This window comes from Hyaena hyaena, unplaced genomic scaffold (assembly GCF_003009895.1).
Source record: "Hyaena hyaena isolate Hyena2069 unplaced genomic scaffold, ASM300989v1 scaffold_727, whole genome shotgun sequence".
Taxonomy (NCBI): Eukaryota; Metazoa; Chordata; class Mammalia; order Carnivora; family Hyaenidae; genus Hyaena; species Hyaena hyaena.
Window position 1 is genome coordinate 456,249 of NW_024081359.1, and position 14,168 is coordinate 470,416.

General features: G+C 42.1%; 1 protein-coding gene across 5 annotated transcripts in view; it reads left to right on the forward strand.

Moving 5' to 3' along the window:
• CDIN1 (CDAN1 interacting nuclease 1) overlaps positions 1-13,919 on the forward strand; it is a 208,575-nt gene extending 194,656 nt beyond the window's left edge. For all 5 annotated transcript variants that reach the window (XM_039217964.1, XM_039217960.1, XM_039217963.1 and 2 more), the window contains 2 exons: positions 11,597-13,581; positions 13,660-13,919. In XM_039217964.1, the coding sequence (XP_039073895.1) occupies positions 11,597-11,726 (130 nt within the window). In that variant the 3' untranslated portion in view covers positions 11,727-13,581; positions 13,660-13,919. The remainder of the gene's footprint in view (positions 1-11,596; positions 13,582-13,659) is intronic.
• The last annotated feature ends 249 nt before the right edge of the window (positions 13,920-14,168 follow it).

The window sequence follows — 14,168 nt, forward strand, 5'->3', positions numbered from 1 at the left end:
CTCTGGCCCATAATCCTGCTCTTCACTCTTTCCTCCAAAGGTGAATCTATAATGGGGAAAATTAAAAGGGCCATTATAGGAATAAATACAACTTAGCTGAGAACTCACCTTGTCCAGGAAGACTTCTAGAGTAACGTGTCCTTGTAATTCTCCTTTTCTGTGGACCTTTTTAGCATTTCGTGTATTCAGTTGATAACTTTTATCTTAAGGACCTTGAGGGTGTTATGCTGAGCGAAATCAGTCTGGCAGAGGACAAATATCATATGTTTGCACGTATAGGAGGATTAGGAGGAACTTAGAAACATGGGGGAGAAAAAGGGGGGACATGGTGGGGGAAAGGGAGAGAGGCAAACCATGAGAGACTCTTGAATGCTGACAAAAACTGAGGACTGATGGATGTGAGGGAGGATGGGCATGGAGGAGGGCACTTGTGGGGATGAGCACTGGGTGTTATATGGAAACCAATTTGACAATAAACTATTTGCAAAAAAAATTAAATTAAAAAATGAATAGATTTTGCTTCTACATTATTAAAATTTGAGTTGAAAGCAATTTAAGGAAGAGTCTTTTGTGACTTGTGCTCTATAGAGGATGTGTTCACCGGCTTGTGTGTAGTTTTCTTGTTCTTTGAGTTGCAAAATATTAATCGCCTTTAAGGGAAAATCACTAAGCCCACGGACCTCCTGCATCGCAGGCAACTTACATGGGACCTAGGTTTGTGTTTAAGTTTTGAAAATACTCACAGGCAAAAGAAACGTTTTCTAGAATCTTTGTGCCTAATAATCGTGTGATTACAGAAAATGTGGGTTAAATTCTGCTTGTAATTGTTACCTTCAGAAGACATTTTGGATAAAGATGAGATCATTCATATCTCCATACCTAACTGGGCCCACGTTGTGTTCTTGGTCCCTTTTATTTTCTATTTGCAAAGTTCATCAGTTCCCATTTTTGAGACAAACTGGAACCCAGGGGTTATGAACTGAGCCAGGGACAGAGTTGCAGAATGGGTCGTGACCTCGTAAGCTGTCCTCTTTTCTGTGAAGCCGCACACACAAGCTTGTGTGCAGATCCGTGTATGTATGTGTGTACATCCATTCTTACTAGGTAAAATGTAGATCACCTGACCCACCACCAGGAATAAGCATTTCTCCAAGAAGACAGATAATAAAGACAGCAGTTTAAAAACGAAATAACCTCTGCAGTTGTTTCCCATCCCACTCCTCTGTTTTCCTCTCGTGAGAAGAGATTGACGAGAGGCTAGGGAAACAGGAACTATGGCATCTAAGTGTATCCAACACAGGACAAAGTGGGGTGGAAATTAAGCACTTTTCCAGGCAATTTAATGTCGACATGAAAATGCCAAGTTACATAAACATCAAGGAGAATTTCAGGTGCTTGTGGTTGTATATTTATATACATTTGAAATTTTCGTCAAAATAATGTATCTTCTGTTTATTTTCTATGTGGCATGAAGGCCTGAGGTGCATCAGTACTTATATTTTACCCTTTTTATTTTCAAAATTCTAGTGAGTTGATGTTAGAGGTGCAATTTTAATAACCAAGATCGAGGAATCGAGTGAGAATATTCATAACTAGAGTTTTCTTGCTTTGTTCATTTCATTTTGCAAACACAGACCTTCCAGGCAAAAAAATAAATAAAAATGAAACAACCAAGTTACATTTTTATTTCATCTCTCAAGTTGCACAGAGTATTTGCATTGTATATTAAATTGACCATAGTGCCAGAACCTTAGGATCCTATATTACGTGATCACTAATCTGTTATTACTGTACACATATTTACACATAGGCATAAATACACACTATGCATATAAACATGTGCAAGCATATTTCACTTGGACTGAAAAGTTATTTACAACTCTGTCTGGAGATACATACAACAGTGATTAACAAGTGCATAACCAATCTACAACACGCAGATTGAAACTAAATAAACAGTGGAAGAGTTTATTTTAAAACAATTACAAGATGTTTTATATTTCGCCGTTGTCCTGAACTGTGTGTTTGAGAATGCATCCTTCATGAAAACCACATGCAAGTCTTTTTGATGGTGAAACAATTGACTTCCAACAGCCACATGTCTGCACAGATCCTCAGAAGATCTCCCAGAGCCCACACAGCAACTCAAAAGGAGAAAGAGAGAAGCCGTATGTGTACACACAAAATACATATACATAATATATACACACATCTATATACATATATGTATACACATAATACCTATATATACACGCATAATTCTTACCTATACTGTGCTATTCTCCTTTTGGAGAAGGGTTTTTTTGTTTGCCTGTGAACTGAAACGAAAGACTTGGGTTGGAAACAAAGACTGGAATCAATACAATTGTTTTATTTTTATTGTTGAAGACCCTCATGAGTAAGAAACTTGAGTAACTCATCAAATCATTCCATGGTCCTCTTGTTATCTTTCAATTAAAACTGTGTCAATCCAGATATCTATTGTTAGAACCGTAGTGCATCGAGATTCCTTTTGTTTTAATGTTTATTTTTTGTAGAGCGAGAAAGAGACTGGGTACAAGTAGGGGAGGGGCAAAGAGAGAGGGAGAGACAGAATCTGAAGCAGGCTCCAGGCTACCAGCTGTCAGCACAGAGCCCAAAGTGGGCTCGAAATCAGGACCCGCGAAATGATGACCTGAGCCACAGATGGATGTTTAACCAACTGAGCCACTCAGGCACCACAAGAATCCTTTCATGTAATCATGGTGATTCAGCTCATTAAGGAGTATTCGATGAATTTCACAAGTCTCCTTTATTCTGTGTCCTAGGCAAATTTGTGAGTATAAGAGTTCCACCACCTTCCCTTTTACACTGTATTGCCAAAAGAGATAAAAAGCGCCTGGTTCTTCAAAAATCCGTAGTGATTTTCTTATAGGGCTGAAGACAAACACAGATAAGCCAAGTTAGTGCCACAATCATGAGCTACATCTCTATACTACAGGTATTTGTGGAGCAAAAATGGGCCGTTGGGGTTCACTCCATCAACCCTGCTTAGCAAGTCTGAACCTTGTTTTCTGGGAAGACAAATCTCCACCTGATTTGCTCTTAGACCCGTTGCTTCCCTCGGTTTTCCTCGTCGCTTATTCCAGCTGATGATTTCCACTTACGTGAACAGGCTGCAGCAGTGTTCTGGATTTACTCCTCTTCCCTCCCGTTTAGATCCTGCCCCATAACTTCTGAATTCCCTCACCGTGGGGAAACCTTTCTCATCTCTGAACTTGATGCAGCAATTCAGTAATTCCCGTTCCTCCGTTTACTTCACTGATTGTCAGATGCTTTAAATAGGCTCCCTCAAAAGTAATCACTTTAATTTCTTGTACCTGAGTTTTAAGTTGCTTTTCCATATACTTCCTAAGCACGGTGACCCTTAAATCGAAATGAGTAGCTGGATAAACTTCAGTGTGAAACTATTGACTTCACGCTTGCAGAATTATTCCTTGTAGACAGGTGAATCTCAACTCCTGTACAGAGCTTTTGATTAGTCGCCTGCCTTCCAGGGCCCCTGCTCGTCTCTTTTGCAGGTGTTATAAATATTTTTCCAAGTTGAATGACTGTATAAATTGCTATATAAATACAAGGCGTGATGACAGACCATATGGAGTAGCGGTTACAAGCACAAGTCTTAGAGCCAGACTGCTGGAGCCTCCTTTTTTGTGCCTCATTTTCTTCTGTAGAATGGGGACGATCCTAGGTTGCTTGTGAATATCAAATTAATCTGTATGCCTAAAAGAGCTTGTGACACTGCCTGGTGCATAATAAGTGCCATAAATGTTCCTTCTTCAGTGTTTGTTATCAGAATCATTATATCACTTTATATTGGTATTTTAAGATTTGATTTTTATGGAATCTCTATACCCAATGTGGGGCTGGAACTTAAAAACCTGACATCAAGTTTCTATGCTCTACTGACTGAGCTAAATAGGAGCCACTTTATATGTGTATTTAGACAATACCTTTATAAATCTAATTGCCTGGTCAGGGGCTCTCTGAAGTCTATGGGGACATAGAAGCTACAAAGCCTTCAGGAAACCAACCAGGGACTTAGTTATTGGAGATAACTTAGCAAAATGGTATCTAAGTGTGATGAGAAGCCTCTGAATTCTTGCATCTACCTTTCACTTGAGTGCTCTCTGGTAACACACTTAATCTTGCTCCTTTTTCTCCGTAAGTAAAAACACCATACCCTTACACTATTCTTCATACAACAGGCATTGCTTGGATGGTAAGGAAAGATGGTGTATTTTCTTAAAGCTAAGAAAGAGTAAGCACGTCTTTTCTGAATTTGGGCCCAAATCTTCTGTCCATAGCTCTGAGTTTCTCACAGAGAAAATCTTGCAGTGAAAGACCGGATTCACAACTTCTGTCCGACATCCGTACTCCACCATCCTAGGCGATTGAGGATAACTAAATTGTTCCAGAAAACGAAGAATCCACTCACTGAAGTACCATTTGTAAAACATCCTTGGTGCCAGTCTTTTAAAAATAAATTAGATTCCTCTACTCTTAACAAAACTTAACCACCGATTTACCTGGACTGTCGCCAGCACCCGTAATTGACAAGGTCTATTTGCCCCAAAACCAAACAGCATTAGATGGCCATAATTGGAGGTTTTTAAAGGTCTCTTCTCTAGTTGTCAGCAGTCACTCACCTTGACTGGCAAGTATTCTACCTGTAACCAGCCTCTCACACCCTATCTCTGTACCTCATATTTGCAGCTTCAGAAGCCCAATAACCAAGCAATGCCAAAACCACAGCGCTAGTGGGGTGCCTGCCTGGCTCACTTGGTTAAGCGGCCAACTCTTGATTTTGGCTCAGGTCATGATCTTTGCAGTTCCTGAAATTGAGCCCCGCATCAGGCTTTGTGTTGACAGTGTGGAGCCTGCTTAAGATTCTCTCTCCCTCTTTCTGCCCCTCCCCAGCTCACACACCTTCCCCCCCCTGTGAAATAAACTTGGGGGGGAACCACACCACTGGAGAGGACCTCCAGAATTCTTCATTTTGTATATGATTTCTATACATCCGTGAGTAACCCCAATGTCCTAGATACATAGCAGGCAGAGGTATTGGGTATAGTCTAAGTTGGGAGCCAAGAAGCTCTGGTAGTATAAAAGTGCAGATCTGCTTCATAAGTTACTAGCCTTGGGGCGCCTGGGTGGCTCAGTTGGTTAAGTGTCCGAGTCTTGATTTCAGCTCAGGTCGTGATCTCACGGTTATGAATTCAAGCCCCACGTCAGGCTCCATGAGGACACATGGAGTCTGCTTGAGATTCTCTGTCTCCACCCCTCCACACCTTGTGCTCACTCATGTGAGCCTCTCCCAAATGACCGTTTGCTTCATTAAAGTGTGGAAGTTGAGAAGGCAAGAGAGTGTTGGGTGGGTAGCAAGAAGAATGTCCATCTCTTGTAACCCAAGCACAGAAGTGAATTCTTAGACCACTTTTGCTCTATTCTTTTGTTAGAAGCAAATCACTAGTTCCAGCCAACATTCAAGGGGAGGGGATTACACAAAGGCGTGATCTCCAGAGGCATGGATCACTGAGGTCACCTTAGAAGTCGACTGACCACAGTGTCCTTCGGCGTCTCTTAGCTGCAGCTCAGACCCCCAGCACCACCCTGCTGTGGGTCTTTTTTCATTCCTGTTGTTGCCACATTGGGTTTGAGGCTTCTCTCACGTGCCTCTCTTCCTACAGATTAGAGACTGCCCTCCGTAGAGTGAGTTCTAAATGCGACCAGATGCAATATGTAAATGTCTTTTAGTTCACTTTTTACTGTGAAGATGAACCTTATGTGCAAGGACAGGTTACTTACAAAGTTAAGTATTTTCACACAGCTTTAATATGCCTTAGAATTACCCATTTCAAACTCTCCTTTTACATGCGTTTTACCCAATGTAACCTGTCCACCCATAGAAGTTCTAACGAACTAGAACAATGTCCCCTAATCTTGACAAACTTGAAAATCTTTAAAACAACAATTTTTGCTATACTCCATGTGATTATAGCTGTGCTTTTAGATTCCATCTACTTAGACAATACATAATGACTGAAAGCTACTATAAATTCTATATTTTGTGCATTTTTTAAACTTTTTATAAATTGTCAAGGTCATGTACAGTGTGCTCTTGACTTTGGGAGTAGATTCCCATGCTTCATCACTTAGATACATGTTCATCCCAACAAGTGCCCTCCTCAATTCTTATCAGCTGTCCCCTCTCCCCCCACCCACACCCCATCAACCCTCAGTTTGTTCTCTGTATTTAAAAAGTTTGTATGGTTTCCCTCCCTCTCTGCTTGAAACTATCTTTCCCTCCTTCCCCCGTGGTCTTCTGTTGAGTTTCTCAAATTCCACATGAGTGAAATATTTTATGTGCATTTTTAAAGTAAGACCTGTTGGTTTTTTCTGAGGATAGTGTTTGGGGCATATAGGGGGTCTATTACAATCTCAAGAGTCCCCGGCCTAAGTTTGTGGACCTCTGAGTTAGATCTCAGGGCTGAGGTCAAGAACTCCAACGTCCATGGGGTCAAGTGGACAACAAAAATGAAGAGACTAGGCAGGACATAAGAAATGTGGCTTCTTCCATTCCTTAAAAGTTTTTTTAATGTTTATTTTTGAGAGAGAGCAAGCGAAGGCAAGTGAGCAAGAGTCGGGGATGGGTAGAGAGAGAGGGAGACCCAGAATCTGAAGCAGGCTCCAGGCTCTGAGCTGTCGGCACAGAGTTGGATGTGGGGCTCGCACTCACAAACACTGAGATCGTGACCTGAGCTGAAGTTGGACACTCAACCAATGGAGCCACCCAGGTGTCCGTCCCCTTCCATTTCTTTCCTGAAACATGAAGTTATCTTTTCCCAAATTTGAGAGAGAAGAGTATGGAGAAATGAGTCTCTACAATTAAAGTCTAGAGCACAAGCACAAGGCTAAATGGAACCTGGGGTGGAGCCTCAACATCAGCGACGACTAACAGCGAATGGTAGGGACGACAGCAAATTGGGAACATAGGTCTTGTCAAAAGGGGGCAGGTGTTACTTAGCTCCAGCTGATTGCCAGATCAACTAATTTCCCAAAAGATGCTGAAGGTACAGGATTTTGTATAAAGAAACTTTTATGTTGGCTCCTTTTTTTTTTTTTTTTCTTTTTAACTGATGAAAGCTCAGCTTCAATTTAGGGGATCCCGTCATAGAAATGTCATTTCCCCATTGGTAAGGAGACTCACTCCATGTTTTCAAAAGCTACATCTGTAGGAGAATTTTTATTCAGGTTGAATGAATACACAATTCTTGGTAAATTTCGGACAATGGCCCTAAGTCTGTGCTCAAGAGCTACAACATGAATCTATTCACTTCTTCCCAGGAGTGCTCTAAAAATCAGGCTAGTGAGTGAGCATGTTACCACCCCTGCATGCTTATTTCTACGTCATGCACACTGTCATTCTAACAGATCTTCAGCTATCTTAGAGTTCCTCTTCTGGATCAATTTCAGACCAGAGATACCCCTCTTAAAACTAGACATCAGCCCTGCAAACCACTCTAGGCATGGTCTAACTGGTTCAAAGGGCTCTTTCTCTGGTTCAAGTCTAATAGGATGTCACCCTGTACGACAGACTGATCACTACCAGCTAGTGAGGCAGTCACAGATCCTGCAACCAGACTGCCTTGAGCTCCAAAACCAGTTCCTCCACTTTTTTTTTTTTTTTTTTTTTAAGCTACAGACCTTTAGCAAGCTGCCTAATTACTCAGTGCCTTGGTTTTTCCATTTGCAGAATGGGGACATTAATTGCACCTGCCTTGTCGAGTTGCCCTGAGAAGAGCGTCTAGCACATAGCAAGTGCTCCAAAAGTGATAATGATTTAAGGTTGTGGTCACTGTTAATATCATCCCCATGATTCCAAAGTATGCCATCCACGTGCTTCGCTTGATCCCTAATAAAAAGGCCGAGCCCTGCCAGCATGCCTCTCTCGAGATTGCCCCTGGTTCGGCGACCAGCACAAAGTTGTCTGATCCGATTAGGAGCTTCATGTTCTCCACCCCGTCCTTGAGAGGAGCTGGCAGGCACCGTGCTGGCAAGATAACCTCGCAACGATCTGTTTATGAAGAGGCTGACCACACTGAACAACTTGATAGAATCAAGTCCTTGGTTATCTGAACCAACAGAAAGGAACATTTTGGTTGATATTGAAAAATTATCACGCATATAAATATATGGTCTCTGCCCTCAGCCGGGTCACAGTGTAGCAGAGACCAATGGTGAAACTAATGATCCCTGGGAGACCTATGTGCCCCCAAGCCACCACAGGGTCCCCAGCTTTCACTCCACAGCCTCCTGCTTAATTTCTCTAAAGCCTCTACAATGAAGGAAACCATAGAAATGCATTTCAAACATGTATAAGTTTGTTGTTACTTAGAAGGAACTTCATCTTTCATACACACCCTCCGGGCTTTTGACTTTCACCTCCCATTTGCTTCAGGAGGGATTTGTTGTTGCAAATTTGGCACTATTTTATTTGCAAGCAAAATTACTTGTTTAAAAGTCACTGGGGCTCCTAGTCTCTGCAGCACAAGAGTGTTTAAAATCCATTTGGATGGAGTCTTTGATCTTCTTACTGGACCACGAGTATAGTAACATGAAAATTACAGTCAACCTTGAAAGACGTTTACAGAGTCCATTCAGGTACCCATGCCCGTCCCCTTCCAGAATGTCTCCGGCTCTAGGGAGGGACTGCCATCCCAGGAACAGACCAGCCCTCTGCGGCGCACATTCCCTCAGACCCAGGGACTCTGTTTTCCCTTAGACGCATTAACAGTCTTTGATTTTTATTGGTCACAAAGGTTATGTTTGCCCTCCCCGTGATCTCCCCCTGGGCTAGCAGTGCCGCAGTAAATGGGAACGGGCATCAAAGAGCTGAAATCACTCAACCCACGAGCATGTACTTGACCTACATAAAAACTTCCTGGGTCCTGTTCTCCTTGGTTTACACCTTTTCAGAAGGAAATGCTAGACCTGGATTGCTTGGTTTTTCAAATTATCAACCAAAATGTTCCTTTCTGTTGGTTCAGATAACCAAGGACTTGATTCTATAAAGTTGTTTACTGTTGCGAGGTTATCTTGCCAGCATTTGATAATCTCTGGATCCTGAATTTATTGGAGAAAGCTCAGAAATAGACTAAAGTAGGTTTTGGGAACAAGGCCAGACATTCAGTGTCCAAATTTGTCACCCGATAAGTCCCTATTATCACGGTCACTCAAAAAACACCTAATTGGACAGCCTTTACCACCGATTGCCATTTACGAAGAGAAGTTGTGTTGCCTTGTTTTTAATTAAGCATCTATTGTCAGAGCTTTTGAGTCCCACGAGAGGGCTAATAGTGCCTAAGTGAATACAATCCTATCCAAAAGCTAAGAAAGGCTTAGATAGATGGTAAAGTCCTCTGAAGCGTCACTACTCCTGTATACTGAAAATACTTTGTAGATCCGCTATACTCCCTTCAGGGAGTCCAAGGAGTGCACCACTACAACGAAATGTTCAGATTCACAGTCTTTCAAAACCTTTTCCAGTTAGAGATTTCATTTGTTGCCTCACAAGTGAAACCAGTCCATTTTCTTGGGCATTGAGGTGTTCCCCAGCCTGGATTTTCTGCCTGGAAAATGCCATTTTTGTAAAGAGCTGTCATGCTTCGTGTCCTTTGGCGTATGATTTAGCTGTTGAGGGGAAGTGCAGGCTGCACTTGCTCTCTCAGTGCAGGTGGTATGTGTTTTTGTTTTATTAAATCTGTAAAATACTGAGCTTGTTGTTTATGACCTCCATATATTCTTTTGTTCTTACCATGACTGGTTAGATCATTTTTTTTTTCCTCTCCCTTTGTAAAAATATTAGTGCCTTTCTAAAGAACATCGTGGTCTCCTGAATGGCTGCGTAATACAGCAGGGGAATGTGTTGAGCTCCATGTTAGGTCTGTAGAGGCTGTGACTCAGGGCTGCTTGTCCGATAGGAAAGTTTGAGGCTTCTCAGACACACTATCACGGATCTTCCTGCCCTTGCTGGACTTGTTCGGACAAACCTGAGATCCTTTGATACTCATCAGAGCCTTTTGTAAAAGAGAGATAGCAAATGGTCTATGTTCCGGTTGCAAACAATTGTTAATACAACTTGCTAAGAAACCCTCAGTTGAGTGGCAGTAAGGTCTCCCAGGCTTCTCCGTGGTGGCCCCCCATGGCAGGTAAATACCCTCGAGCCTAGTGGTGCAAGGCCATCTCACTGTGGTACACAGCACCTGGGTCCCCCAGAGCCACTCATCAGTAGATGGGTTGCCCTTCTGTCCAAAAGGTTTAATTGATCTTGGATTCAACTTGACTTACCCTACTGATGTGAATCCCCAAATAAACTGTTCCATGACATCTAACTGAACTTGGTCCTGTGCATACAGTACTTGTAGCCCAATCTTGCACTATTAGTTTTGGCAAGGGCACTGCAGCATATAATAAATCACGGAAGGAGAAAAGCTTTTTGGCCTAACGTGGCTCAGCCTGCTGTAATGTCAGAATACAGAAAGCAGTTCTGTTTTTAGACACCCTTTTACTAACCCAACATTCATAATTTACGATGTCACTGTAAAATTCCTGCAACATGACACCAAAAGTAGGGCTGCCCTTTAATTAAGTACTCTCGGTAGGAAAAAGGTGAAACTGACGGGCAAAACATCTCTGTGTGCACAGTGATTGATAGTGATTACATCTTTATGAACCCAGCCTAGAGGTCTCCACTTCCTGATGGGCGAAGTTGTCTGTAGGGCTACTTCCTGAGTCTGCAACTAACCAAATTGGAGATAATGTGGAGGCACAACTTAGAAAGATTGAGGATTTGAGCCAGCATCTGTCTATACTTCTTCATGGTCCACATGACATTATCCATCTTCATAAGAACGTATGACCAAATTTCATGCCGTGCTCATACTTAGGCTATACGCAGAGATGAAGGGTCAGAGATAAGGTCTCTCTGAGGAATCCCAGTTGTCATCTGGATTTTTTTTTTTTTTAATGGAGTTGGAAGAGTAGATGACCAAAGAATCTTCTGGCCCCATTGGTACATGCATAGAACATTGTGGCCAGAAGAGGGCCGTGGCCTGTTCCACTTGCTACGTAGAAAATCCTTTTGTTTTCCCCTTGGTTGAAAATAGGCAAGGAGGTGAGGGAGCGTTAGGAGATAAAATCCCAAGTCTGGTGCTCCCCACCAGTAACTTGTCACTGTTGAGTCTGGTTTTATCCTTCATCAGTTAGGTACTCCCATCAACCCGATGATCTTGAGCACATCTTCCTGCAAGGTGACAAGGGTCCCATGTGTATTTGCAATACTTGAGGTTCCTTGAAAGGGAATAAATCTGAGGTCATAGTGGAACTTTTATTAAATAAGCCCATTGCCATAAGTTCAGCCCTCGGTCACAATTGTAGCAACCAGAACAAAAACTTTGTGAAATGATGTCTCCAAATCATCGCAATGCTTCAAAGATCACCATTCTCGAATTCTGTTGATCCAATACACACATGTTATTTTCTCATGTTTTTGCAGATTTGGGCCGGGCTTAGTCATCTATTGGTACGGCTTTATCCAGGAGCTGGACTGTAACCGTGAAAGGGGTATCCTGCTCAAAGCCTGTTTCCCCACGGACATTGTCACCTTATGCCATAGCCTAGCTTGACCCAGATGATCCTGGAAGAGAAGCTGGGAGGAGAAGGTGAATCCGGAAGCAATTTTACTTTGCTGCAGTGTCAACTCCTGGCAGCATCTGCCCTGAACTTGAGCTGAACTCGGACTGCCCGTGGCCACGCCACTACCTCTTTAGACAAACATATCAAGAGTTTCTGTTTTCCTTCATCCCTTGCTGATGTGAACAGCCAAGAACTACAGACACAACCCACTCATTATCAGCATTTCTGTCTCTGTCAAACAGTTAGTTTACAGATAGTCATAATCTTTCTTCCTTCCGGATGGTTTCTGCTTGTATACTGAACAAAAGAAGAAATGTGGAGACTTGAAAGGTGGGATTTTTCAATTCTCCCAGTTCCCGAACCACCCTCTTATTTTTTTTTTTTATTTTCCCCTAAGCCTCCATTCATTCTTTCTCCCTCCCCACCTCCCCTGTGTCTCTTCACATACCCTCACAGGTACCCAGTGTTGCATTACCATCCTGGAATAACCTAGCACAATCCTAGCAGCGTGGAAGATCGGGAAGGCGAAACGAGATTTTTTTGCCCTCACTTGCCAGGCTCCAGTAGACCTCGATGGTAGTCTCTGCTTATTTTGTCCAGTCTTTACGGTTTCCTTGCTTCCCTGGCATTGAACCAAGCTGAAAAAATAGACTTGATGAGAACTTCCTCTTTTTCTAATACTTAAACACCAAAGATTTTTCCCTTTATCTGATGTAAAAGTATTGGTTATATTGTGTCTGGAAACCATACTCCTTCTTTGGACTGGAGCTAAAGGGAGACCATTGAAAGGTGGTGCCAGCCTGGGCACAAGTGTACTTTTAGACACGGCTACTTGGTGGTGTATGTGGTAGTCGGCATTTTTATGCGTACAATTGTTTACAAGCACATCCTGTGCACGGCTTTGTATCTGCATTTTATGCGACATAATAGTTACATAACAGATAACTTAGGTGCTAGAAATGTTCAGCTTTGACTGAAGTATACCAGAAATAAGCCTAGAGTGATGTCCACATAAGGCAAATCAAAGGGATTTTGTATATGCTTGCTTTAATTTACTCCATTTTTACACTGCTAACCAAATTTCAATCTAAAGCAAAATAAATTCCTTATAAACCTATCTTCTGGGAGCTTAAAAACAAAAATGTATTTATAAAATACTTGGCCCCATGTTGGAAACCCATGATAGCTTTTATAATTTTGAATAGATGAAATTGGGAAACAGTAACAAGTAGAACTTCTGCACACACCTCTGTTACATACATTGCTTCTTTCAAAAGCCTAAATATGCCACGTGTACCCTGTTCATTTTGTACCTAAGAAGGTTTGCCAAAAAAAAAAAAAACAAACAAACAAAACTCCTAGCTTCCTTTCGTTTTGAAGGACACAAACACATCCGGCCCAGACGTGTGCATTTTAACTCTGTTGTGGGTTGTATTAAACAAAAGAGGTAGAGAATGAAATGGTAAGGAGGTCTCTGGCAGACTTCTGTTTCGGGGTAAAACTATGCAGGGTTTGTGAGTGACACAGAATTACCTAAAACCGCTGTTGTCTTCTTGTGTGCGTGCGCGCGCGCGCGCGCACACACACACACACACACACACACACACTTAACAAAAACTGGTAAACAGTTTCATGGCATGCTCTAAACTGCTGTTTTCTTCAGGTATAAATTACATTTATCCGCACAGATGTTGAAAACCCTGTTAAACCCTTGTCAAGGATTTGTTGGTCTTACATTAAACAAACTTGTGATGAGGGTGCACAAAAAAAAAAAAAAAAAAAAAAAAACAGAAGAGGTGCTTGCATTTCATATTGGTTCTTCTACCTGGTGGCCTGACATAGTATGTTAGGAGAAGGTGTTGGTGTTCTCTGTATCAGGCAACGGCACCACCTCCTCTTTATGAATGAGGTCTTAAAATGTAGCCCTTCAACGTGGGAATGAAATGTGATGATAAAGTTTTCAAGTTTCGAAATTAAGTGCCTTCGCACTGGAAACGAGTGCGATTGTTATACTCTTGAGCTGGGAGGGTATAGGGAGATGGGAGCAGTGTTCCCAGATAGGAAACTCCAAGCATCCTTGTCCTTTCTTCCTTTTATGGTAGAAATCTTTCTCTGTGTTATACCGGTATGTGTTTGCTTGTTTGTGCTTGAAGTTTAGACAATAAAAAAAAAGTCTCTGGAAAGGAGACAGGATGCTTTTTTATGGTTGTCGTCATTAGAACATTAAAGCAACATCTTTAGATGTTGAACATCACTGCAAACTGCAGTGATGAATTATGCCACCGCAGAAGAGCAGGTGTATGTGGACAATGTAAACCGAAATGATGTTCTTTCCGGCATACAGACTTGCCAAGCACCTGCTGTCACAGAGACCCCATGTGAAACGTGGCAAGAGATCAGCTCAGTGCAGGGCTGATCCAGCACTGATAATT